At 37.4% G+C, this 26,372-nt stretch overlaps 1 protein-coding gene across 1 annotated transcript in view; it reads left to right on the top strand.

The window, feature by feature from the left end:
• The window catches only part of SLC2A13 (solute carrier family 2 member 13), a 146,923-nt gene that overhangs the window by 89,522 nt on the left and 31,029 nt on the right, over nucleotides 1–26,372 (top strand). Inside the window, exons 5-6 of the mRNA XM_054632034.2 lie at nucleotides 10,330–10,493; nucleotides 14,577–14,697. Coding sequence (XP_054488009.1) covers nucleotides 10,330–10,493; nucleotides 14,577–14,697 — 285 coding nt within the window. The remainder of the gene's footprint in view (nucleotides 1–10,329; nucleotides 10,494–14,576; nucleotides 14,698–26,372) is intronic.

Raw genomic sequence — 26,372 nt, 5'->3', positions numbered from 1 at the left:
ACTGAACACATCATCACCATCATCATCATCAAAGAAAGAAACAAAGTCCAGAAGGAAAAATCAACGTTATTTTTTGCATTTTTGGTAATGCATTTTTGCTGGTTTTTTTTTTTTTAGATTATATTCAAAACCAGGTACAGTAATTACTCTTTTGAATGCACTAGGACTGAATTACCTTTGCCTCAGGCAACATTATGCTGTTTGCTACTTACTACATTATTAGCATAAGACCCATAAGATTGTTCTAAACAAACCTTGCCTAGGTTGTCATTTGTTCTTACCTGCTGAGAGTGGTTGAGTGTTGAAAAATGTGTATAAAAACAATTACTGTGTAGAACACAATTCATCTCACAGATAAGGTAATGGCACAGTCAGTGTGGCAATAGGACTTTTTCCCTCTTTTCTGATTCCATTAATTTGAATGTTTGACTTCTCTGGCTTTCTGTATACATTCTGTTGTATTTTATATATTTGGTATTGTTAAAGAAAAAGAAAAATACAATAACTAGTGTGTTAGAGAAGTCTTGAAAGTGTACTTTTTTTCCTTCCCCAATCCAGGAATAGCTGAATCATAGGAAGTTTCAGAAAGGGAGACCATTAAATCCATTGACAGCAATAATTGCTATTGGCATAAGAATACAGGAAAACAGAAAGCTGTTTCATTAAATGAACAATTTTGTGGTAGCTGGCCTCAAGGCTAATAAAATGTATTTGTATAATTATTGCATTTTAAAGGCTTATTTGAGAAGCAGGATAGTGCTGCGCTAAGTGATGTAGAAATGTAAAGCAGAACAGCTCTTGGTTCAAGAGATTACAGTTAGAAATTATTGAATACAGGAGTGCAAGCAAAAAGAGAAAAATTAATTAAAGTGTGAAGAAAAATTAGATAAAATCAAATGGGATTAATAGCATACAGTGCATTGATTTTATAAAGCAAAGTCAAACTGTAGAACAACCAGATACCTATTCTTTGAACAAGTAATTGGTTTTGATGGAACAAGAAAATGTTGAAAATTTCTTTTATCTGGAAAGTTTGGATTTTTTAGTTTAGTTTTAGTTCAAGGATAGGTGGCATTGCTCAAGAACTATAAGATGAGTAAAGGTATAAGCAAAAATATTGTTTCAGAAGGTTGGGAGAAAAAGCTACTGGAAAGACTAATTAACTTTATTCCTTTCACTGTGGTCCTGTTCATACTTTCACCGAGTTTGATGCTATCAGAAATCAGATCTTTCATGTTTTAAAATGATGTTAGAGCTCAAAGAGGGAAACTTCCAACATAATATGCAGCAGACTACCTGTATATTAAAGCTTTTATATTCAACACTGTTCAGCACTTGGTTTTATTGTAAATGTATATATTGAATATATACATTGATATATTGAAGTAGTATTAACATGGGAAATCCCAGGGCCTTCTCATCATACTAAGGTGTGTGTAATAAATCTTTATTTCAGCAGCATATTCTGCTTAATTCCCAATGAGGCCCTTTGTTCTGTACCTAGCTGAGAATTGCAGCACCCTGGATGTTATTGTTTGGTACATTAAATTCATTTCCAGTAAGGAAATAAATGCATCAATGGGTACAAAACAGAGTGTGAGTATGGTTATGATTAGATTAATTTTTCACTATGTTGTAGCATTAATACACAACTAAAGAAATGTAATTATTCTTCCTTATTCTTTGTCTCCATTTTTTAATTAAGAGAGAATACCTTCATTTTTCTTCACTTTGCTCTTGTGATTAGTGTTTGCCAAGTGCAGAGCTTAGGGCTGATGCTATTACTGCAGCCTTTTGAAGCATTTTTCAAGTACCTGTCACTTGAGCACATAAATGCTGAGGTTGTGTTGGGAATTGCTGCACGTTATGTTCAAAGCAGAGCTGGTCTGTCCTGTCATTCTTTCCAGAAGAGGCTCCTCAGATGGAGAGGAAAATGACCTTGACAGCACCTTCTTAATCAGAGTCTGAAAGGCAGCAAAAGACAATTTTAACTTCTTAACGCTTCAAAAGAAAGATCTGGATTTCATTTTCATTCATTGCCCTGAAGAATAACCTGACTCTTCATCTCCCCGTTTTGGACATTCCCCCCTGTCCAATTTACCTCTAAACTGTAACACAGACCTCCAGAGTGTACTTGAGGTGAGCAGGAGGAGAACTGATCAACACCTACTTTGTCTCCCTTTTCTTTTCTGGCTGTTTTCAAGTATTATCCCCATATAAATCTTCTCATGAGAAGCATGGATAAGTATTTAAAACTTTGCAGAGAAGAAACAAATGGGAAGAAATTAAATTACATCTCCAAGGTTACAAAGTCAAAAACTGAGATTAATATTTAGATTTTTTGTCTTGGCATTGAGCTCCCATGATGAATTCTGAAGGACAGAGAACATAAATTTAATGTAGTCAAGCTGTCCTTGCACACAGAATAATTGGTCTGAATTGGATAAGCTGTCAGGGATTTAAAACTTGGCAGCTTAATTAGTTGCAACAAGGAAATGATAAACATGAAAGTGATCTTTACCTGGAGGTAACAAAGCAAGACTGTGGATGTGGAAAGTATTTGCTCAGAGCTGTTAAACACAAAGACTGTTCTGTATCTATCCTTTATTAGGTGTTTCCAAGTAACAGTGATTTATTTCAGAGAGGACATAAAATATATTTTTAAAAGGGACTCAAAAAATATCTGGCCTAGAATCTTTTCAGCTGTTTATTCATTTTTGTGTTGAAATTTTCATTCAACTTTATCTAAAATTTTGTTTTATATGTATTTTCTAGCAGCTGCACTGAATTTTCAATGCAAAGTATATGTAAATACTATACAAAAGACATAGCAGTAAATGGTGGGAGCAAGTTCTCTCCTATGTGGTCAAGTCATACATAACTTTTAAAGAACACTCTAAGATGCTCTGTATAAATTTAGAATGGAATTTCCCTATTGAGTAGAAGTATACAGAATGTAATATGCTCCAGGGCTTATCAAACAAATCTGATGTGCAGCACATGGTTCACAGATGAAAAGGTTACTATTCTGCTCTGTAGAGAATCTAGCTCTATTACATTAGCCTTTAGCTCTGTATTGCACGAGTCTTTGCAGTGCTTTCTGTAGCTGTGGCAGTTTTGGTGTGGTGCTCAAGCCCTCCCTTTTGTACTGAAGAGCCATGTGTTTGTCCCTTGCAGCAGGCAGCACAGTCACAGCACCTCCCTTTGCTGCCATTGTGCAGGCTGTGCTGAACATATCTCACAGCACACCAGAAGTGTCTTGTAGCCTCTGCCAGAGGTTTGTTTTGTAGCTGCTTTAATGATAATTGTTCTTATCATTTATGACCAGTAACTGGTGTGGATGTCACCAACTTTGCAGCACTGGGGAAATCTTTTTGCACTCACATAACAAATAGGAAAGTGCCAGCTAAAAGCTAAATCCTTGGAGGAGTGAGTAAATTCAGTTTCCTCAGGTAAAATTGCTCAAAGAAGCTCAGCTTCTGCAAGTGGTTCTCTAGTGGTGCTAAAAGCTTGTTCTGGGTCTTTACAGCTGATATATTTTTCTATTAAAGGTTTTGGACTGGGAATTATATTCCAGTTCTTCCCTCAGCTGTAAGCAGAGCATCTCTACAAAGCATAGTCAGGGCACAGAGTGAAACAGCATGGGTAGGAAGAGGTCTGATGGAATTCTGAGGCTAGAGCATCAAAAATTGAGACTGATGTTTTGTTTATTGGCAGAAAAGCAGAAATGCATAGTTGGGATGCTTGCAGATTCATTTTTAGTAAGTGAGAGGGAAAGAATGAGGCTATTCTGACAAGTTTTACTGTTGAAACTGAAGAGGAAATTTCAAATTTCAATCTGAAATCATCTAAATGCTGCATTTGGGTAGATTTCAGACATCAGAAATCCTTTGGGTTTTTTGATTGTCATTTATATCTCATGTTAACATAAACCCTATGGTTTTACCCATCCTGAACATGAAATGAAAAAAAATCTGTCTACATTGGTGATTCCGCCATAAGAAATTTTTTGGGTCTGCTGTGATTTTTTCCTTTCTCTGCTAGAACAGATGGGACAAAGGACAACAAAAAAAATTGTGTAATACAAGCAGACACTGCTGAATTAATATTCACATGCTGCACATGTTTAAGTTTGCTGTGCAATTACTTTTGTTTTCTAAGCAAGGAGAATATACAAGTCTGTTGAGATCTTGATGATGTGCAGTGTATGTCTGAAATCTATCACAAGGGTGATATTTGATTATATGAATATTAAAACCTGAGACTGGATTTAGAAATTTCAATTAAAGCACCACAAGTGAGTGGCATGGATTTGAAAGACACTGAACACCTGCTGTTTCTTAGAATTTGGTTCCAGAAAAATCTAAAAATATGAATTCCTGAATGCAGATTTAGAATGGTCAATTGTGGTTGTCAAAATAGGATATTTTTTGCCAAAACCTGTACTGCTGAAAAGGATCTCATTGGCCACCACAAATATGAGCTCAGATGGAGTCACTCCAGAATTACCCTTCTGGGTTTGTTTTATAAACAGTCCTCAAATGGCTTTTGGTAATATGGGTACATCTGTGCATTGAAGTCCAGGGATGACTTTTGTGCCAGTTATTTCAAAGAATTATTTATTTTATTTTTTTTTTACACAGGACATATGCTTAAAACTGTTACTAGTAAGGGCATTGTGCCCAGTAGTGACTGCAGCTACAGTGTACTCATGTGCACATATGCATGCTGCTATTCCTCATTGCTCATCCTGCAGCTTTCCCTGAATGAATGTGGGATTGGTGCCAATAGGTTTGTAAGGGGATTTTTTGGGTGTGTGTGTTTTTCTGGTGCTGTAACAGGCTAATTAAGCATGAAATGACAGTGTTTGTTTAATGTAACATTGTTAAAGAAGGCTTCCACCATTTATTCCAGCATGGAGTGTACGTGTTGGGGTCATCACAGGGGCTTTAGGTGCTCCTCCCTAGCAGTGCAGCAATGCCAGAGGCTGCTGTGGCTGCCTTGCTGTCTTTGGACACTTCCACCCTGCCCCATGTGCCAGGGCCTTGCCCAGCCTCACCTTGCAGAAGGGTTTTTTTCTCACTGAGTCTTTCACTGTTGGCTTTCTCAGCTCTCCTGCCCTTTCTCCAATCAGTGTCCCTAGCAATAGGGTCTGAGATTGGTTCTATTTTTTTTCCTTTTTTTTTTTTTTTTTTTCAGAAGGACAGTTTGTCATCTCAGGAGCTTTACTTGTGGTTAAATTGCTTTTATCTGTTTTGCATCCTCTTGCCTTTCCAGAAGGCAGCCCATTCTCTGGCCTGTTACGCTGTGCAAGAAAACCATCTTTAATGCAATGTCTTCTAATTAAAATTGAAAAGCACAGAATCATAGAATGGTGTGGGTTTGGAGGGACCATAAAGACCACCCAGTTCCAGCCCTCTGCCATGGGCAGGGATGCCTTCCACTAGACCAGGCTGCTCAAAGCCCCACCCAGCCTGGCCTTGAACACTTTCAGGGGTGGGGTGTCCACAGCTTCTCTGGGCAGCTGTTCCACTGCCACACCACCCTCACAGGAAGGAATTTGATCCTGATATCTAATCTAAACCTACCTTTCAAGATCCCATTGCTCTAAGCATGCTGGCTCCTGGCTCTTTTGAGACTGCTGTGTCTACGCTTCCCATTGTTTGCTGCTGGCCTTGGCTTTAAATTGATTTTTCTTTCTTTTATTTTTTTTTTTAGTGCTATGTACATTCTGCAGGTCTATTGATTTTAATGAGGACTGATTTCATTTTTTGGGATCTCAGAGAACTTACAGCAGGCATTAGAATACCCTGGAATATATTAAACCTAATTTAAATTTAACTGAAATTGTCAGAATAAATGAATAATTGAACAAGGTATGTTTTGTAAAACACCTGGGGGATTTTCTTTCCCTGCTTTTATACTCAGTAGTTTGCAGACAGCCCTTATCTGCATTGAGACTCTGGAGTGTCATTATTCTGCTGCAGGTAGTACTGGTGGATAACTGCAAATAGTCATTCTTCTTCCTCCTCTCTCCCAAAAGCCCCAGTGGTCTCCATTTATAAAACAGGGATGGCAGTGGTGATTTTCTTTCATAAAGGTTCTGATGAAGAGTTGGGCACTCATATACTGAGTAAAGGCACTAAAGACAAGGTGGAAAAGTTGATATTACTTTGCTTTTTGTTGTAGTGCAAAACATACAAGTGCTATGGACTCCAACCTGTTTTTTTCTGTGCTGGAAACTGATCTTTGTTTTAGGAAGAGAAGGAGGATGATAATTACTTTGTTTCTTCCAGTGCTTTCATTTCATCTTCATCTTCAGCTCTGCCTATTACTTTCCAGTTTATCTCTTCAGTAAATTCAACCTACCTCTTCAGTGGATTTTAGCTACAGATACTGTCTGAAAAAAATACAGAACACTATTTTGCAGACTGATAGATAGTTTGGTAATATTTTCTTGCCTAATATTTTTTTCTTTTCATAAATAGATCCAGCTTGTTGTATTTTACTATTTTTCTGTTATGAAGAACAAAACAATTTCTGTCCCTTAAAGTTTCAGGGGAGACCTGTGAAGGACCCACATGAGTAGGTGAAATAAGTGAACGTGAAAAGGACACTGACTGTTGGCAAAGAGGTATCTGGTGCAGAGCAAATAAGTTAAAAAAAAGGAATTTTTTTTCAATCTCACGGCAGATACTGCAACAGTATTTTCACATGACCCAATAGGTGTGTGACAGTACTGTGGTAACTTAAGGAAGTGAATTTCTTTGTGTATCTTGGTGATCTTAATCCTCTAAAGGTCTTTAATCCCGGTCAAACACTGGTACACCTATTTTGCTTAATAGCTATAGAGTTTAGTCTGTTTGGACACTAAAACCAAAAATCCTGTGTTTTCTTAATTACCATAATTATATGGTAATTTTAAAATCATTTTCATGTACTTTGTACATGAATAACACATGCTGAATCAGAGAATCTATTGGATGTATGTAGTTACCTGTCAAGCAGTACTAAATTCTCTGTTTGTGTTACCATAATATACTGATTGTAGTAAGTGGCATTCACTGTGTCATTTCAGTCAATGCTGAAGGCATTTATAACACAGTACATTGTTACTGCCAAACAGGGGATTTGAAGGTTTAATTTAGTTTAAGTGTATAGTGGTAGCTCCCCAGGCTGCCTCCCAGGTACTGATTCTGAAAAATCCATTACAGACGTAGAGATGATGTGGCAGCCTTTCCCTTGAAGAGCTCCTCAGGTTTCTGTAAAGAGAGCCTTAGATTTTATTTATTACTTTTATGAGAGTTATAAATTCTGTCCAAAAAGGCTGAAATCCTGAGGCAGAAACTTTGTTGGAGTGGATTTAGTATGACAGGTGGGCTGGAGCAGCATCTTGTGGAAGATGGGGACACTCAGAGCAGTGATGGCACCCTATGGGCAAACAGTGATTTTCCCTGGGAGCTGCAAAGCCTGACATGGTGAGCAGCTTCTCTGCTGCTGAAGATGCTAAGCTGGGAACTCTGATGCATCCAGAGCTGTAAGATCTGCTTGAAGGGAGGAAATTATCCTTTTCTTTAAACATTTGACATTGTTGCTTTTAAAAAACCCCAATTCATTAAATGAAAAAAGGGAGGGAAAGTGTTTTTGGATGCCTTATTTCCTTCACAACTGTGCATTTTCAATATAGAGTCAAAGGATTAGTCTGAGGAGGCTTGAATGGGGATGTGTTTTCAGGCTAATTTTTCTTCAGTGTACTGCAGTTTTTGATTTAACAATTCATAATGTTGAATTTCTTATTTTTGACATAATAATTTTGACATCTTCAAAAATCAGCTATATTAAAAATCTTTCTGTATATATCCAACTCAGTTATTTTGTGTGGCTTTGTATTTGCATGTATTTATTTGCTTTCTAAGACACAATATTTGCCTAAAAATTCCAAGGAGTCACCTGTGTTTTAAATTTTCTTTACATTTTAGAAAATAAGCTAGGATTGCACAACTTTGTCACTGAAACTGTATTCCCTGCAGGACTTGCAGTATTAGCTGTGTTTGTATAATACCACAATTTAACCTTTTCCTACCATGTAGGTTTTTTCCCTTGTCAGGAAGAGCTTGAAAAGACTGACATTTTGTTACATTAATATAAAGGCAGGGCTTCACAGACTTGTGTAAAAATTGAGCACATTAAAACAGGTGAACATAAGCAAATATATTTAGTAGTTGTTATAATCAATGTAAGTTCCCTTTTAAATTTTGGAAAATAAGTTGCTATGCTGTAATAACTATGAACATCACTGCTCAACACCCAGGCTTTGGTATATTGGCATTTGGATTTCCAGATTTTGAAGTTCCCTGGTTTGTTTTCCACAGAAATGAAATATGCTGTTTACTTACAGATAAACAGCAGGCTTCTATTTGAAAATATATAACCTGTGAGTGCAATAAGCAACCAGAAGGAATGATGGGGGCAAAAGGTGCATTCTTGTAGGGATTAGGCAGTAGACATCTACATGCTTTTATGTGATTTCTTATTCTTTGCTTTTTTTGACTGTATAGACAATACATTATACATTGCTGCTGACAACTGGCAATTTCTGACTTCCCAGTAGAATTGGATTTTAAGAAGATTTAGATATGTGGAGTTAAATTTGGCTTCCTGAAACCTTGTCTGTTGGAAGTAAATAGGAGTTTCATAGTAGGTGTCAGCAGGCCAACCCTTGACATTTGTTATTTCCCTACCCTTATGCAGAAAAAGAAATGTGAGACTGAGTCATTTTGGTGGCTGAAACAGTGCAGTACTATGTAAGGTTTGACAGGCAGTTAGCAATTGAATTTAGGGTGCCTTTAGGACATGAGGACACATTAATGTTTTGATGTCTCTCCTACATGAATCTTCCCTCCCCAAGAACCACAGCCTGGCTGGGATCTGGGACAGGAGCTGAGCCTGGGTGAGTCACTGCAGTCTCTAAGGGGTGGGCATTGACCCAGCCTGGCTCAGAACCACCTGTAGGTGCTGGGTCCCCAGTGCCAGCAGGTTCACTCTGGAGGCCCTGTTGTGCTGCTCCACCAGCTGGTTGTGTGGGCATTGCCTCCATGGCTGCACTGGGGAGGAGGAGCTGAGGAAAGGGCTGGGAGAATCTAAATGTCCTGTGGGTGAGGGGGTAACATCCAGCATAGTCATGGTCAGTATGGGTGGCAGTGTCTTAAATGGCATCTCAGCATATTGCCCCATCATGGGCTGTTGATTTGAAGTAAGAAGCAGAATGTGCTTGGAATAGAGGAATGGGAACTGCTAGAATTCCTGAGGCTAGCACATCTGGGTGTTAAGACAACAAGGGGACATAAAGAAAGCTACAGATTGACCAGAGACAAAAAAAGAAGCTTTGACATTCTTGATGGTTACTTCTGTGTGATAGAGTGTTGACTGCAAGGTGTTTGAGGGTTTGAGTATTCAGTATTTCAGTCAGCATAAATTAATAGAAGCTGAAAAGTGCTTCTACAGCATCAACAAAAGTACTCGTGTTTCTTTGGGCATTTATTTAGCTCTCCCTAAGAACAGGGGCACAAAGTCTGTGTTCATTTGATTGCTGTGAAAAATGGTAGAAGGCTTCCACTCTCCTCTCTTTTCATTTTGCTCAGTTCAATTTTTTATGAGTTATTGTTTGTGTGGAACAATTGATTCCATTTAGAAAGGAGAACATTCTGTCAAATGCTCCTGTTGGGTGCAGATTCACATCCCTGCAGTGTGGTGCTAAGGCATTTCAAAGCAATCATTTTTTGGTTAAGACAAAAGTAGTGCCATGGAGAGGGTTTTGTGCATCTCAGTGGCACTGAAATAAGACTGCAAGACCAAAAACCAGGAGGATGCAAGTGTCACTTGCAACACATTGGATGCTGTAGATTAGTTCTGTATGACCTTTAAGAGGACTGAAAATCTATTTGATTTCAAGCTGTCTTTCCCTAGACGATATACAGGCTGCTAAAATCCCAAAAAGAGCAAAAGCAGTGGATGAGTATGAAAGGCAGATTAATTTAAATTAAAAATGCAAACCCCATTTCTAGCAGAATGTGATTGACCGTTGAAAATATAAACCAAGAGAATGACAGTTCATCTCTTGATGTCCTCCAGTCAAAACTTTAGTCAGGTGCAAGTTATGCCTTGGTTATGCCTGATTTCCCAGGGTGATTGTGTGTCAGTCTTCAACTGCATTATGCAAGAGGTCACACTTGATAGTTGTTATCTTCTTTTTCAAATTGAATCAGAAACTATAACATGAGCTAAATTGAAATAAACAGTGTTCTTATTTGTTTCTCCCTCCCTTCACAGGTACTACAGTGCTACCATTTTGCAGATGTCAGGAGTGGAAGATGACAGGCTTGCAATCTGGCTGGCTGCACTCACAGCATTTATAAACTTTATTTTTACTCTTGTGGGAGTCTGGCTTGTTGAGAGAATGGGTCGCCGGAAACTTACACTTGGTAGCTTAACAGGTGAGTGTTTCATTAGGGTATTATATTTTCCTCATAATTAAAGGAAAATAAAATTTCAAGTGCAGTATTTTTCAAATTAGTCAACTTTAAAATTACAATGTTGATGTCATCTTCTCTCTGAAATCTTACATGTTTTCAAGCCTATTAGTGAAATACCACAGCTAGAGGCTAATTTAAAAGTGACAGCCAGTTATTTTTTCAGGTGACTTTTCCTTGAAGCCATGTTTTACAATGTTTTCATTTAGCCTTTTTTTCCAGTTTAAGGAATCAAATGCCTGGAACATCACAGGTGGTTAGTTTTTAAATCTCATATATAATTTTGGGCTTATTAACTGGAATTCAGAACCATCTGATGAAGGTGTACCAGAGAAAGCATATTGCATAGCCATTGCAGGACTTTGTAAAGAGTAATGCAGTTCTCTGCATAGTTACCCCAGAGACAGTGCAGTAAATACCTTACATGCATTAATGTGATTTTAATTCAGCTCCAATATGAGATCCAAAAAGACAGAATTGTGATTTTGATTTTGTACATTTTGTCCAAATACTTGAACACGATAACTCATCACTTAGTCGTTTCTTGAAAGCAGAGAAAGGCAGAGCAAGCAGCCTTCCTGTGTTCAGTGTGTCATGTTAGGATGGTAATTCCCTGCTTGTTCCTGCCTTCTGTGCTCGTTTTTGCTGAATTGATCTGTGACCAAGCTTGCCTCTGGCTGAATGTCTGGAAGGTTCAGATGTTTCCAAGAGCAGGGTTTTGTAAAGAGAAACTGTTCCTGCTCCTCTTGAAATAGCGTTCACAAGTGTTTAGCTGTAAAGGTTTCATGTCTTCATATTTTGCTCTGCTGTTGCTGTCAAGGATCCAAGTTTCTAGTTAGAGCACCACAGCAGAGAGGGACACCAGCTGCCATGTCACTGGATGTGCAATTCCCAGCTCTCAGCTGAGTTAATCTGCACTTGAGTATTTGAATGTGTTTATATAGGCAGAGCAGCAACAACACAGTGACATGAGTTGTTTGGTACACAGTTATTCAAAGCATGTTTCTCACATTTTAAAGATATGAAAAAAAATCTCAAAGTGCTACTTTAAGTCTGTTCCACATCAGTTGCATCTCCTTTATATGTCCTTCTGTGCCTCCAGACAGTCTGTTGTCTTGTCTTTCTGTGGTGTGCATCTCTCCAGGCCTTGCATTGACACTTCTGATTCTTGGGTGCTGCCTCTCCTTTAATGGCTATTGAAACAGAGGATTGATTGATTGATTGATTGATTGATTTTTTACTTGACCCCAATAATTTTAAAAGTCTGACCAGCCCCTTCAAAGAATTTATTGCTCATCTGGACCCAGCTGTATAGCTGTGGTAACCAACATGGACTTTTCTTATTATCAGAGCTCTTTGCTTTTTGGCTCTGCTTAACATATTCAAAGGTTGTATATCTGAAATGTAGATATAAATGTCTCTTACAAAGCATGTTAGTCATGGATCAGAGGAAGATATAGCAATAAGACACAGAATTAACAATGGAGCATAATGCATTTAAAGAGTTATTTGTTAATGATGTTTGGACACAAAGTAATTTTTTAGTAAAAATGGTCTTTTTCTGTGGCTGGTTGCTGGCTGCCTGTCTGCAGCATCATTTGAGCCAAGCTCTAATGCTCACTGTGGTTTTATCCTACAGTCCCTCCTTAAGGATAACACAAATAATGACAGCCATGAAATCATACATCATCCCTCTGTACTACTTAGAATTTTGTCATGCAACATTTGATTTAGGTAGTGGTGGATATGATGTGTTTTCCTTAGCAAGAGGGCTGTGTAATAGAATGATAATTACTAAATCTACTGATGGATTTGTTTTCCATGTTGAGTTTTCTCATGGGGTAAACATATCTTACAGCTCTACTTTGCTTTGCATTTCTAAGGACATTACAATTTACACTGAGTTATTACTGGCAGCTTCTCTGGTCTTTGGGGAAGCCAGGTATGCCCCAGTCTCCCACTGCCTAAAATGAAGACAAAACTACTGCTTTTGCTTGCTGCTGCAAGGATGTGGGGCTTTTTTTTAAATAAAACCTAATTGATTAGATGTTTATTAGATAAAAACCTACAAGTATAATCAGAGAGTAACATTAATATTTTGATTAAAAGCCTATATACTGTAATTTAATTTCATAATCTTGTGCAACTTCTCCTGTTTTCTGAAAACATTTGGCAGAGATGTTTTAGATTTCATTATGTCTTTATCATTCTCAAAATATTAGAAACTTTAGAAAAATGGAACCTTCCAGATAACATTATGAAAAATTATACTAAATTTCTGAAAAAAAATCCCGCTGTTTTAGTTCTCTTTACTACAATTACTGATTTGTCTCAGTTTCCTGTCCATTTTATATCTTTATCTTATCTGTATAATTTCTTTATTTTTCTTCTGCTTTTTTCTTTAGTTAATGTCTTTCTTCAAAGCTGTTAGTTGGAAAACATGCAGGAACTCTGACAAGTATATTATTAATTTTATTTGTGTTTTCTTCCTTCCCTTCAGAAATTGTCAATTTGAAAGGTACTTGAGCATTGTACAATTTGTATCTCCTTTTGTAACAGAGGGGGTCTAAAATATCTTCAGGATATTTCCTTTTTCCCACCTGAGCTAATAATGTTCTGTGATTGTTTGATTTTGTCCATCATAGAAAAACATCCACAGAATGAAAACATATTAAACTTCCTTTGCCAAGTTTACATATTCAGTACTTTTCCAAAGAAACAAGATACTTACAAAGATACTGGACGTGTTAGTGTATTTGGTTGACTTACAACACAGAGCATATTTAGAACAAATATAAGTAAGATTATAGACCCTTTCTAAATATATTTGCTGTCTGGTTTATGCCACATACATACATGTTCATGTACTTTTGAAAGTACAGGACATCTAGTGCAATACCCAGCCTGCCCTGAAACCTGGGATTATTAGTGTACCTACCAGCCATAGCTAGAAGAGAGCCAAGAATGGAATATCTAATGGTGGGAAGGTGCTTTCTGCAGATTTGGTTTGTGACTGAGTTTAAGCTCTTTTAGTTTCCTCAGTTAGGTCAATGTGTGGTCCAGCCATTCCTGCCTGTTGGCTGTGGCTGCTGCACAGGCATATTCACAGAATAGCCTTATTATGTAAATCTTACAAATGTTGAGATATTATTTTTATTTCTGAGAAGGGTTTTCACATACTTTGGTGTGTTTTTTCACATACTTCAGGTGTGTTTGCCAGCTAGGAAACCTTTATGCAACACAGATCTCAATGTGTCATCGAGTAGCAAGAGGTGAAGTTTTAAAAGTCTGAGTTTGAGGCAGCTGCAGTAGTATCATGAGTAGTGAGGTTTATTAATTTTCATTAAAATGATACAGTGTATTGTGTTTGTGGCAAATAATATGAGTTATGTTCCAGTAATGGCCTGTTGCACAAAATGTGAACCTTTTTTGTCATCTTCCTCTTGTCATTTTGTCCAGCTTGTGCACAAGGTATTTGTTGGGGGAAACGGAAGCAAATAGATGGAAGGGGACTTTTTCCCAGCAGATGTTATGTGTGCTCTTTGAAACAAGCTATGTTGCACTTTTTGATGGTGTTCTTATGAAAAGTAAAATTTCTCTAGTTTCACAAAGGGAACTAGAGTCAATGAAAAAGCTGGTGCTACTTTCTGTTTTACAGAAAAGCCTGCAAGTCTGGATGTGGGAGTGGAGAAAATATGGTGATTTCAAAACCACTAACAAATTTTACCTTTGCAACATTATTTTCAACATCAAAAATAATAATACCTGTTCATTCAAGCAGTCATCAATTCCACAGATTAAAAGAGTCTCAACCTACTAATTTAGTATCTGGACATGAAAGCTGGTGCATTTGACTTTAATATCTAACCTAATTTTGGATGTGGATGTAGCAAAGGGTATTTTTCTTAGGTTCTTATCACACTCCTTAGGGAATGCTGTATGCATAGTGATGGGGTGCCTTGCTTTCCCAAGCAGAGTTCATTCAATAGAGAATTATTTCATGTGTCTGGAGAAAAGTGTCACATTGTTCTTTATCTGTATTTTTAGGTACTGCTGTAGCACTCATTATCCTAGCTTCGGGATTTTTGCTATCAGCTCAGGTCTCGCCAAGAATCACTCTTAATCCAACAGATCCTTCACATCAAAACTCTACCTGCACAAAATACAGGTGAGATTTCATGGTCATTCATCCAATCTTCTTGAAGATCATTTCCAATTAATTTTTACAACCTAGTGTGAGTAATAGACAATTATTCACAAAGCCTAGCACAAGGAACCAAACTAGACAGCTAAATTTAAAATCCTAAACCCCCTCTATAGAGAAAATGAGACTTTTTGATTAAATTCTCTAAGTATTCCTTTGGAATTTCTTGGACTAAGGTGGTTAAGTGGCAAATTCCACATATGCCTCTTCTAATATATCACACCTGCTACAAGTTACAGTGTACACAACTTCAGGAATATTTTATAAGGAATTTATAAAAATGCTTGCTCTTATTCATCTGCTTGTCACGTATAGCAGCTGTAAACTCTTCAAGAAGATGGGTTCCTTGCCTGTTGTTTTCCTGAGCAGGAAGAAGTAATGTTCAGATAATTGCATACCAATAAACAATTACAATGAATGTGCAGGCTTTGACCTATTTTCCATATGCAGTCATAGTTTCAAATAACATTACTTCTAGGGGTCTAAGAATGTATCATTTTCTATATTTTGTGGGGTGTATTCACATGTGAGTGCTCTTATGTTCATTTAGCTGACAGACTAGAAAATTCCCTATTCAGAGAAGACTAGTTCAATGGCTGAAGAAATTCTTAATTATGTTCAAAATCTGTCTTTTTGTAGTAGAAATAAATATCAAGAAATGAGTTCTGGTTATACAGCAATATTGGCTAGAAATACAGTTTGTGGCTTTTCTTATGCCTGAGCAATGTCTTAGGTGAAAGATTCTGAGGATCTGAAGATTTATAGAAAACTTGGGAGGGGATGGAAGGTCCTAGTTGGGTGTAAATAGTTACAAATAATCACAACACAGGATATTATCAGATAGAATTATTCCTGTATTGAAAATGTATATTTTTACTTGTTTTCTACTGCAGAGTCAGCTATAATTTGCAATTTTTGAGATGGGCCTGTTTACAAATGGCGAGTAGTCTGGTTAAAAAAGGTGAAGGGGGAAGATGCTCTCCTTTTTACAATCAGATTACATTAAAAGAAAAATGTGAGAAGGATTTGCCTAGTACTTCAGTTAACTGTTTGGAAAGGATGTCTGGAGAGAGGAGATGCATCCTTTGCAGAACTCATCATTTGTTATTTAATAAAGCTAGCTAGATGGTTAATGTAACCTGAAACCATATAAAATTTATGTACAGGAAATATGGATAGTCCTACTTAAAAGAAAAATATTCAACAGAATTTTCATGTTTGAGTTAACCACAGCCAGTCAAGAAGGAAATTTTCATGGCTATCATGGTGTGCACTTCTGGGCAAAAGCATGGAAAATTAAAGCAGATAGTTCTCATAAAGGCATGTTACTTCATGAATAATTGGAATACTTGTAATCTGTCGTGATTTCTGTTTCTGATGTGAAGTGGGGAAAAGCAGATAAGATAAAAATTCAAAGGTTCTGGAAAAAAGCAATAAAATAATTTAAATATTTTCATTTGAGAGTATTTTGAAATGGAAGGAGCTCTTTTTGTTTAAAGATCAAAGTGAATGGAGGTGGAAATAATGAGCAACATATGGGAAAGCTTTAGGTGCTTCTATTTTAATCTTATGCTATACCTTAGTAGAGACACAAAAGCCAGGAGAGCTGAAAATAATAAATGGATGCCCACAAAGCATAGAATTAGACTACAGCACCCAGTATTTAAAAGGTTTGTACAAAAAAAGTAGAGATTTATATGCCTAATAATAACTTTCACATTTGTATACCTAAAACTGTATGAATTTTTATGCATCAAAACATTACCAAACTGTGATCCAGATGGAGCCAAAGGAAGAATTCCTTCAGCATCATGAATATTAGTATTAATTATTTCTGAAGGATATGACATACAAGCATATATTTGACTTGGAAAAGTGGCTGTTTAAGATCCAGCTGTGGCTTTCTAGGCACATTGACAATAAGCTCAATGAAATATAAAATACTGGTTTTGTCACAAGAAAGTAGATGGTGTTTTTGGCATTCCACTTGGGTTAGAAGAACTTCAGCATGACATTCATGGTCTTGGAAGGAAGAGGAGATGGGGACTGCAAACCAGACAAAAGCCGTAGGTTGAGCTTTGTGATTCACCTCTCTCTCCTTTTTGGCCTTGGAGGTATTCCCCATGGCACTTAAAAAGTTGAATCAAAAAGATTCCCAAACCTGAGGCTTTGGAAGTAAAAGTCTACTCTGTATAACATCAATCTTGCATATTTTCTTTGCTACTCTAAGAATAATGGCTTTGCTGTACAGATACCCACAGTGTAGGGCAGCAAGTGTTGCTGTAGAGACAGTTACAAAGAGAATATCCAATCAAAGTAAAGGGAAGTAAATTTATGGCAGTGGTCCCTTACTCCTTAACCCATATTTTAGCTCATTCTAGTAAAACTGCTGGTGTCTCAGATTGCTTAGCATTGTATCTTACAAGTCTTCAAGAGGTCTCAGAAAGATTGGGAGAAGCAAAAGGCAGCAGGACTTCAGAAGATGAGCACATAATGCCATCTCCCTGTACCTGCTTGAGGTATGTGCCTGCAGCTTGTAGTTCTCTTCCTCTTATGGGGCCACCGTGCTTCTCTGAGCTGAGGTAAACTTAAAGTTTAAACCTGATTGCAGCTTGGGCATTTCAGAGTGTGGGGCTGTTTTCTAAAAATAATTTGTGTTTGTCTGTGTCAAAAGGTATTTATAAGTTATGAAAACATCAGTGGAATTTATTTTGCTGGTAGAAGCTTCACTGATACTGCACAGAGTAAAAATGCTTTTTTTATGTTAGCAAATCCATTGTGTTAAAGTGTGGGTGTCCATTAAGGAACCCTTAATAGGAACCTAAATACAAACAGTCTGTTTGCTTGTTGTTCCTTCAGATCCATATTCGTCTGCACAGACTAATTCCTGCTGCTGGAATAACAATGAAGATAGAAAGACTAACAGATAAAGAGCACAGTCCTTGTCCTAATTCAAGAAAAGCACATAGGGCTGAGTACTGTGTTCTCAAAGAGCTGTGCCATGCAAATGGAATTACAAGGCACCTGTACATGGTTGCAAAAAACAAACCAGTAACATATGCTATGCATAAAATAAATAAAATAAAGTATTTTCATTTGGTCTGGAGAAGTACAATGTGATAGTTGAGCAGCCAAAAAATAATTCATTAATCTGTGAAAAAAAAAATTTGATCACGGAAATACCTCAAATTCACCAGGGCACTCCAAACACTGTGATTTATTTTGCCTCCTTACAGCTGGAAGTGGATGTGTGTCTCACTGAGGAGAGACAGGGTGAATGCTCCTCTCTGCACCATCCATTAATCAAATTTCATTTTCACACTCAGCTGTATAAGGTTGTGTAGATATTTGCAGTGTGACCACCTGTTTTATTTGATCTTAATCTCCTCAGCAGCTGTGATTGTACTTATCATCAAGGCCACAGAAATCTGAAAGGTAAATTTAAGAATACAACACAACACCATTCCAGAATTTGTCACCTTAGAAGTAAAAAGATGAACTATCCATTCCTATGATTATTCCAACTACCAAAACTCTATAAACATTCCCATTTTTACTGGGAACTTGCCTGATTCTGGAAGGAGGCTTAGGTTAGGGCATGTGTATTAGCTACCCTCCCACCTTTTCCCAATCTTTAAAGAATCAATGATGTGACTGTTTGGGACATTGAACCATTTCTGTAAAATGACTGTGGTCCTGCTGCCCTGTATTCTTGCTTGGTTTGTCTCTATTCATGTCTTTCTCTGCACTTCTTGAAACTTGGTCTGCTGGAGAAGACATAATGCAAACCTGTTCTGCCTAAGCAATATTTTTCCTGTCAGTTACTATATGAAAATGGTAAATATTGTGTTAAGCTTAGGTCAGCCTTCATATCTTAGGGAAATGATACCTGAGCACACAAAGTTTCTCGGAATCCTTCCTGAACAGATTGTCTTCAGACTGATTAAAATAACACAGGCAGGGCCAGCTGTGCTGGGCACACAAGGACTCTGTTGTTCAGTTTTGAATTAGTCACCCTCATGTGGTTCATGATCCTTTGTACAAATGCACACCACCGAGATGCAGGCAACAATATTTACTCCAGCATAGCCATTTAATAAGATAGCTAAATGTGTCTTTTCTTTATGAAGGTAGCAGAAGTATGTAATTGTGATCAGTCCTGAAAAATTCAGCTAACCTAGTAATTGAAGCTGGTTTTATTGTATTTAATAGCCTTAGGATGCATATAGTAGGTGTTTTAGGTATTGAACTTTATTTTATTGAGAACTCACTGACAATCTGATTTATCAACAAAGTAGGCATTGCTCTTTTTCATAATGTCACTGTATCATGGAACCAGTATTTGTTAAAATATGATTCTCATTTTCTAATGTCAAAGTGCCTGAGCTACTGGTCTTTCTGATAACTGAGAATTGCAATAATAAATACAGTAATGTGTTTTGGCCATTGAGGTCAGAAAATTATGAATATAAAAAGAGATAAACATGTCTGAGCATGCCTTTGCCAGCTCTTATGAAGTATAGTTAAAATTCTAATAGTTTATGTTGCAGAACTGTGAAATGACCTCAACATAGTCTTGAAATTTATTAAGTAAATAATATAGTGATATATTGCTTGGTAATGATTTTCCCTGTGCTGGCATGTTGGTCCTATCAATCAAAACTTGTAATTTAATTTTAAATTATAAAGGATAGGAAGGAATATGTCAGTTTATGTAGTAGGCAACTTTAAAGTGAGTGAAAAAAAACCTTCTCTCATCAATTTAAACACAAAAATCTGAAAAGAATTTTATATACCTGAACTATATATAAGAATAATATATAATATAATATATAAGAATATATAATATATATAAGAATATACCTGAACTATAATGTCTGAGTGCAATGCAGTTCCTGTAACCATTGGTAAGTTTTCCACATGCTTTGACTCAAACTCTGCATTAGTGAGGACACAAGTTGTTATTCATTTAACACTTTTAACACTTCACATCTCTGCTAGTACTTCTAAGACTTTGCTGTTTAACAAACCCAAAACAATGCTTAGGGAATGATTTTTTAAAATCTTCCAAAGTGATGGTGTTACACTTTACAAGGTCTGCAGGTTTTAGTCACACAAGAATGATTTTAATCAAGGTTGAACAGGGCTTCTATTTGATCTGCCTGGAAGCTGAAAATATAGTATCTACCTGGAGGGTCTCTTTGGAAAAATAGTTTTGAAAACAAATTATTCTACAGAGACAGCCACTCTGTCCAAAATAAAGGCATGTGTAAGTCAATTGTTTCTGTTCTTTATTGTCTGTGTTGCTCAGTTCTAAGAATAAATCAAGAAGCTCTGTAGTTGGAGGCTCTATAAATTCAGAAGAAAAGATCATCAAAGACAAGAAGCAATTGATCCCTATAAGCAAGTAGATCAGGACACCTCTCATGTGATGTGAGCATTTCAGCACAGTCTGCTGCCAAGGAGCTTGTAGCAGTAGGGGGATAGCCCTAAGCACTAGGCAGGGTTTGTAGAGTCATTATCCTCATGGGACCGTGATAGGTGAGGAGAATAAATGAACTTCACATCCTCACCACACCTAAAGCACAAATAGCAAACACCAAGAGGCTGAGAACAATTTCTGTGAGGCTGTAGAAATTATGTTGCATAGTTGAGGAATGGGAACCTTTGTGAAGAAGGTTTAAGCAATGTTTGAAGAAAGATAATGTATTTATAGGTGGTTGGCATATCAGGAAGGGTAAAGATTCAGGGCTGGTCTGGAGCTTTAGGGAGGACACCAAAGAATCACCTCAATGGAATAGATGGAGCAGGAGCCTGATTTGAAGATGAGAAATGGTTGATCATACTTGAACATAACTGTGACTTACATCTGTTGGAGTATCTGTGTGGTAAACTACAGAACTGCAATTAGCATCCAAGTACTGTGATTATAAATTATAGCTTTTCCTTATGGACACCACTAGACAGATACATGTGTTATCTCACAGAGTGTTGGTAGAACTCAGCAGATACACTTCTGTTGCTTGGGCTCTTATAATAGCAGGAAAGTGCTCTTGAAGTCCAACCGGATTTTTCTCATTCTTTGTTAATTGGTTTCCTATGTCCCAGATACAACAGCTGGAAGTGGTATCTGCAATTAGCACACATTTTACCTGCTTAAAGCATCCCCTATATTCTTGTCCAGTTATTTGTAACCTGAATTTAGTGCTTCCCTTCTGGAAGCAAGGAACCATCAGAAGTATAAAGAAAGGCTTGATTTCATGCCTGAGGTGCAGTGAAGCCTGTGCAAAGAGCACAAGCCCTCAGGTGCAAGCAGCAGGCAGTTTTAAACATGGTCCTGGTACCTAACTGAGATGAGTTTGTGTATAAAAATGAAGTAAGCCTTTGTCAAAAATTCCCTAAGATCTTTAGCTGTATATCTGGCTGAAAGTATCAAAATTCTAACATGTCAACAGAGCTAGTAAGTCTACTGCAGTATTTGTCCAAAAGTCCTTGGTTGGATTTTTTTTTCTTGTTGAACAGCCTTGGCTGTTTGGGTTCATCAGTTGCCCATGTCCCTTGGTGAGTGCAGCTGGGCAGGCCTGGCCTGAGCAGTGATGCTCAGCTCAGCTGCCTTGGCCATTTTCTTTTGGTCCAGGCTGGAGGAAGAGACATTGTCTTGTATCTTGTAGATAGAATATCTTGTATCTTGTAGATAGAATACAAGAACAGCAAGGAAAGCTTGATCCCAGCTTGTTGTTGTTGTGTAAGGGGATGGAAAGGAGCTGCAGTGCATGCTAAGGCAGGCAGAGACTGTGTGCATAGGCAGCCTTGGGAGCACAGGGTAACCTGAGGGCAGGATGGAAGATCCATGGCCTAGGGTCATGCTCCCAGGGTGCCAACCAGCAAGCTGGAAATAGGAGAAAGCAGCACAGTCAAAGTGACATTCCTTCCAGCCTGCAATGATTTGCAGTTTATATTCTCTCTGAATGGGATGGGTGCTGCAAGACCCTCCTGTCCCTACGTTGAGCCTTTCCTGCCTGAGTCAGTTTTTATTGTTCCTGCAGTTCTGTGAGGAAAACCATCTTCAGGAACATGAATATTTGCATCATACAGAGCAGGAGCAGTGGGTTAAAAATGGCACAACAGTGGCATTTACTTTGTGGAGAAGACAGGACATGAGCAAAATGTCCTGCATGTAATAGCTCAGGTTGGTAGGGACCCATAAGGATCATCAGGTCCAACTTGCACGTAGCAGATCAATCAGATTTCCCCCTAAAAAGTCTTCTTCACATACTCAGGCTGATTCTGCAGCATATACTCAGTGTGAATGATGGATCTGAAAGAAGTGGAAAGAGTCTGTCCTCAAAAAAAGTCTGTATTTGGGGATGTTTTGATACTCTGAGTGGCTGTTCTGCTACTCATGCAGTAGAGTATTGTGAAATGAGGTGCTACATTTGGTACAGCTACACAGTCCAGAATGCATTATCAGGTTCAGTTTGCATTTCTGTAGCTGGACAATAGGAACATCCTGATTTTATCCAATTACATTTTGTATTTGGATAACAGAAAATGGAGAGCAAAGTTGAAACTTCTTTAAAACGTGGCAAAAAATGAAAATGGATGAAATTTTTTAAATTGAGGTCCAGCTTGAAAAAGTCAAAATTGTCTGAGAAAAAGCGAAATTGTACTTGCAGAGCAAAGGCACAGGGCAAAGGTCTTTTAGTGCTAAATCACTCAACAATAAGTGGCAAGGTAAAACTTGCAGCTCAAATTACAGGACTTTTGAGAATTGTAGGAGTCATTACTTACAAGGTCATTTTGCATCTTTAAAGTGCAAGATGTAATCATGAGACAAACATAAGTATGGAGTATTCTAAGCAGGGGGGTAAAAGTAGTTAGGAACCTTTCATCAGCATCTGGAGGGTCACTTTGGCAGGTCAGAGATTTTATACAACATTTTTAGAGGCTGCATTACAGCCTAGTAAACCACACTGTTAGGAAGAAAGAAAACAGTAATTTTGCTATCAAGAAAACTGTACACAGCTAGTCAATTAGTAATTCATCCACATAGTGTAAGATCTCTGTGGAGAGGATGGTATTGTGATCAACCTCTAACCTCAGGAGCAGTTAATTGGGCAGGCTGATCCACAGCAGAGCGTTCTGAAATTTGCTGCTGCTCAGGCTGGCAAGAAATTGCTATCAAAGAACCTCAATATTGGTGCTGTCAGTCTTTCTAGATATCAGTTATTGCTGTGTGCTTGGATGAAGGGGACATGTGTTGAGTGTGTTGGCAGAATCAGTGAGGAATCACAGGGTCGGGGATGTGAGGGTCCCCAGGACGAGGTGAGAGATGAGAATTTGACTTTGTTTTCAGAAGGCTGATTTATTATTTTATAATATTATATTAAAAGAATGCTATACTAAAACTATACTAAAGAAAGAAGAGGATACATCAGAAGGCTAGAACAAGAATGATGATGAAAGCTCGTGACTGACTTAGAGATTCCAACACAGCTGATGCTGATTGGCCATTAATTAAAAACAATTCACATGTTTGGATAAACAATCTCCAGTTCACATTCCAGAGCAGCAAAACATGGAGAAGCTGAGGCTTCTCATCTTCCCAGGAGAAGAAATCCTGGTGAAGGGATTTTTCAGAAAATATCATGGTAACATGGGGGTATCTACTCTGCTGACAGTCCCTCAGCTCCTCAGCAAACATGCTGTGATGTTTGAGCAGAAATCCCATTCCTGCAGCTCCCCATGAACTGAGAGGCCAGGCTCCTTTATTCTGTTGAGTTCATGGCACTGATCTGCAGAGAAGCTGGGCATTTTTGGACTTCTGGAGCCTGGTTGTTGTTATTCTGCCTCATGGGCTGCAGCATCTGAACTCCAGACACTTGGCTTGTCTGGGTTGCCTAGGAGCCCAGCTGGCAAGCAGGGAGGGAAACAGGCTCCTTGTAAAACCTTTCTGCTGTACTGCTGCCTGGTTTCATCAAAATCAAATAATCTCTCCCAGGTATTTCAGCCTTGAATTGTCAATCTTACAGACCACCAGCCTACCTGGGAATTTTGAACTGGCTTTTCACAGATAAACTTGTTTTCAAGACACTAGCTCATAAACTTAGCACAAATATAAATATCTCAGGATAACTAGGGGAAGCATGTGTCCTGTTTATGATTGGATGCAAATTTCCTTTCCTACCTAGACATCCAAGAGTACTCTCATACAGAGCCTTCAAGGCCATAACTGATCTCTGGTGTGGATTTGAAGAATTGCCAATATTTTTAAAGATTCATCCTCTGACATAAATTTCAATATATATATATTGATAGGACTGATAAGGTACTTCTGAGGACAGGAATGAGCTCTGTAGAAATTGTTTAATGTCAGTAAGTATTAAACTGTGCATTTCTTTTCCTGGTATATTCTATAGCCTATATTATTTATATTACTCTGAGCACATATATCAGAATATGTGCTCAATTTCAAATTGTTTAAATAGTTTAGCAGAAAATAATGGGGCTAGAGGGAAGAAGAAACCTGAAACTACTATATATTTTATTTCTAGAGTTAGCAGCCCAGGCACATGCTGTCTTTGATTCTTTTTTAACTGCTTCTTTGAAAAAAAAACTTCCTCACTTATTTCATGTTGCATCTTCTATTATCATTAGACTTAGTAACTGATAGAGGTTTCTTTATTGTGTTATGAAACAATTTTAATGTAGATATGCTGGGGTTTTGGAGGAAAAAACCACTGGTCTTCATCTTGGAAAAAGCAATGACCATGTACCTCATCAAAGATAACATAAAATTTTATATCAGTGATAAGACAGGGCACAGAAGAATGCTAAATGTTCTGAATAGCAACTGCCTGCTCTTAGTCTGCTGGGAGTTAGATTTGGAGTGCTTTAGGTCTTGTGTGTTAGATTTCTGTATTTCCTCTGGCATAAATGAATCTTGTCTCTGAAATCTGAAGTCAGAGTCTGATTGTGTGGCTCACTATATAGGATGACAGGAAATCCTAGCCCAAACATAAAGGGTTTATAAAGAGCTGTTATTTAACTGTTCAATCTGAAAGACAAACTACAGAAAAAAAATGGAAAAGAATAATTTTAAGTTAGTTAAATTGTTAGGAGTAACTCTGTGTAAACTCTGACATTTGGCAAAACATGAAATCCAGCAGCCTTTATTATGTTGAATGCCAGCAGGAGGACCAGTTGGATTTGATGGTGTTAAAGGTCCTTTTCAACCTGAATTATTCTACAATATCCAATAAAGCCAGAGGATCAGCTGAACCAGCAGCCATGTAGACAGACACTGGAATCAGTCCTCAAATCTCTCAATTTTTTTTTCTGGATAGGAGTAGGAATAAATAAGATATCTTGTGTTTCCCACTTGACTGGTTAACTGATACCAGCACTGCGTGAGGTTGTGTGGAGTTACCCAGCAGGATGGAGCAGACAGTGCAAATCCAGCTCTGCTGTTCATCTCTGCATTGATTCTTGTGCAGACACTGAGGGAACCAGGTGTCCAGTCCCTGTCCTCTTCTGGTAACACCATAAAGATGACACTAATCACTGTGTCTTGTTAGAAATTCATGTTGCTTACAGGCACTTTGATAACATCATTTCAGTGGAAAATGTTCTATAGTTTGAAAATCATATGTCACAATCCTGTTTGATATGAGATTCTTTTCAATATAAGAAAAATATTTTAATTTTATACAATTTTTGTATTATTATTTTATACTTGAATACATTTTTGATTTATAAAAATGTTTTAATTCACCTGCAGTCTTCTGTTCCTCTAAACTCTTTTGGTTACTGCCCATTGATGTAGTAATATCAATGTAACAAAATGCAACTAAGTCTCACTACTGTAATAGTGCTATTGGCCTTTCCTTTGAAAATTGCTAATTGCAGAATTACAATTTTCTCATTTCTCTTTGCAAGAGAAGAAATGTTTACTACAGTTAGATAAAATGATTGACTTTTATCTGAAAGTTTTGTTTCATCTCCAATGAAAATTTTTTCTGAAAAAATTGAAAAATGAAAAATACTTTCTGCAGTCTATATCTCAATTAAGAGCAGATTTAATGCAGCTTTCCTAATTAAAAAATCCTAAACTGTTTAGTCTGGGATTTGACCAATCAGTTAAGCAGAGGAAGGTGTGTTTAAAATAGATTTATATTCTAAATGTAGACAACATAGAAATTCTGCAGTAATTTCATAATTTACAAAGAACACAATAGCAAAGAGCACACTTTTCTGAAAATTGGGAGAAATAAAAAAAATTTCTTAATACAGCCCTTTTTTTGCCATCTGCCATGTGAATTGACCTTATAATTATTTTAGAAACATTATAATACAAAGAGTTTGACTAGCTAGATTTTAAGCATATACTTTCAGACTTTTTATATCCATATAATCTGCTTTGCTGTTTTAGTTTCTTGAGACTTTGTTATAGTTACTTCTACTTTTTCTCATAATGATTAAGTAGTTTAAGCAAGATAGTCCTTAATTCACCAATTCCTTCTTGTGTTAAAGATACACACTCAGAAAATATTATTTCCTTGATTTTGTTGTTACAGGAGCATATGTTAAAACTACTTTGGTCGCCTTAATTATACAGTTCCAGATGTTGCATTTAAAAG

This window comes from Agelaius phoeniceus, chromosome 5 (assembly GCF_051311805.1).
Source record: "Agelaius phoeniceus isolate bAgePho1 chromosome 5, bAgePho1.hap1, whole genome shotgun sequence".
NCBI lineage: Eukaryota > Metazoa > Chordata > Aves > Passeriformes > Icteridae > Agelaius > Agelaius phoeniceus.
This window is presented reverse-complemented; position numbering and strand designations above follow the sequence as displayed.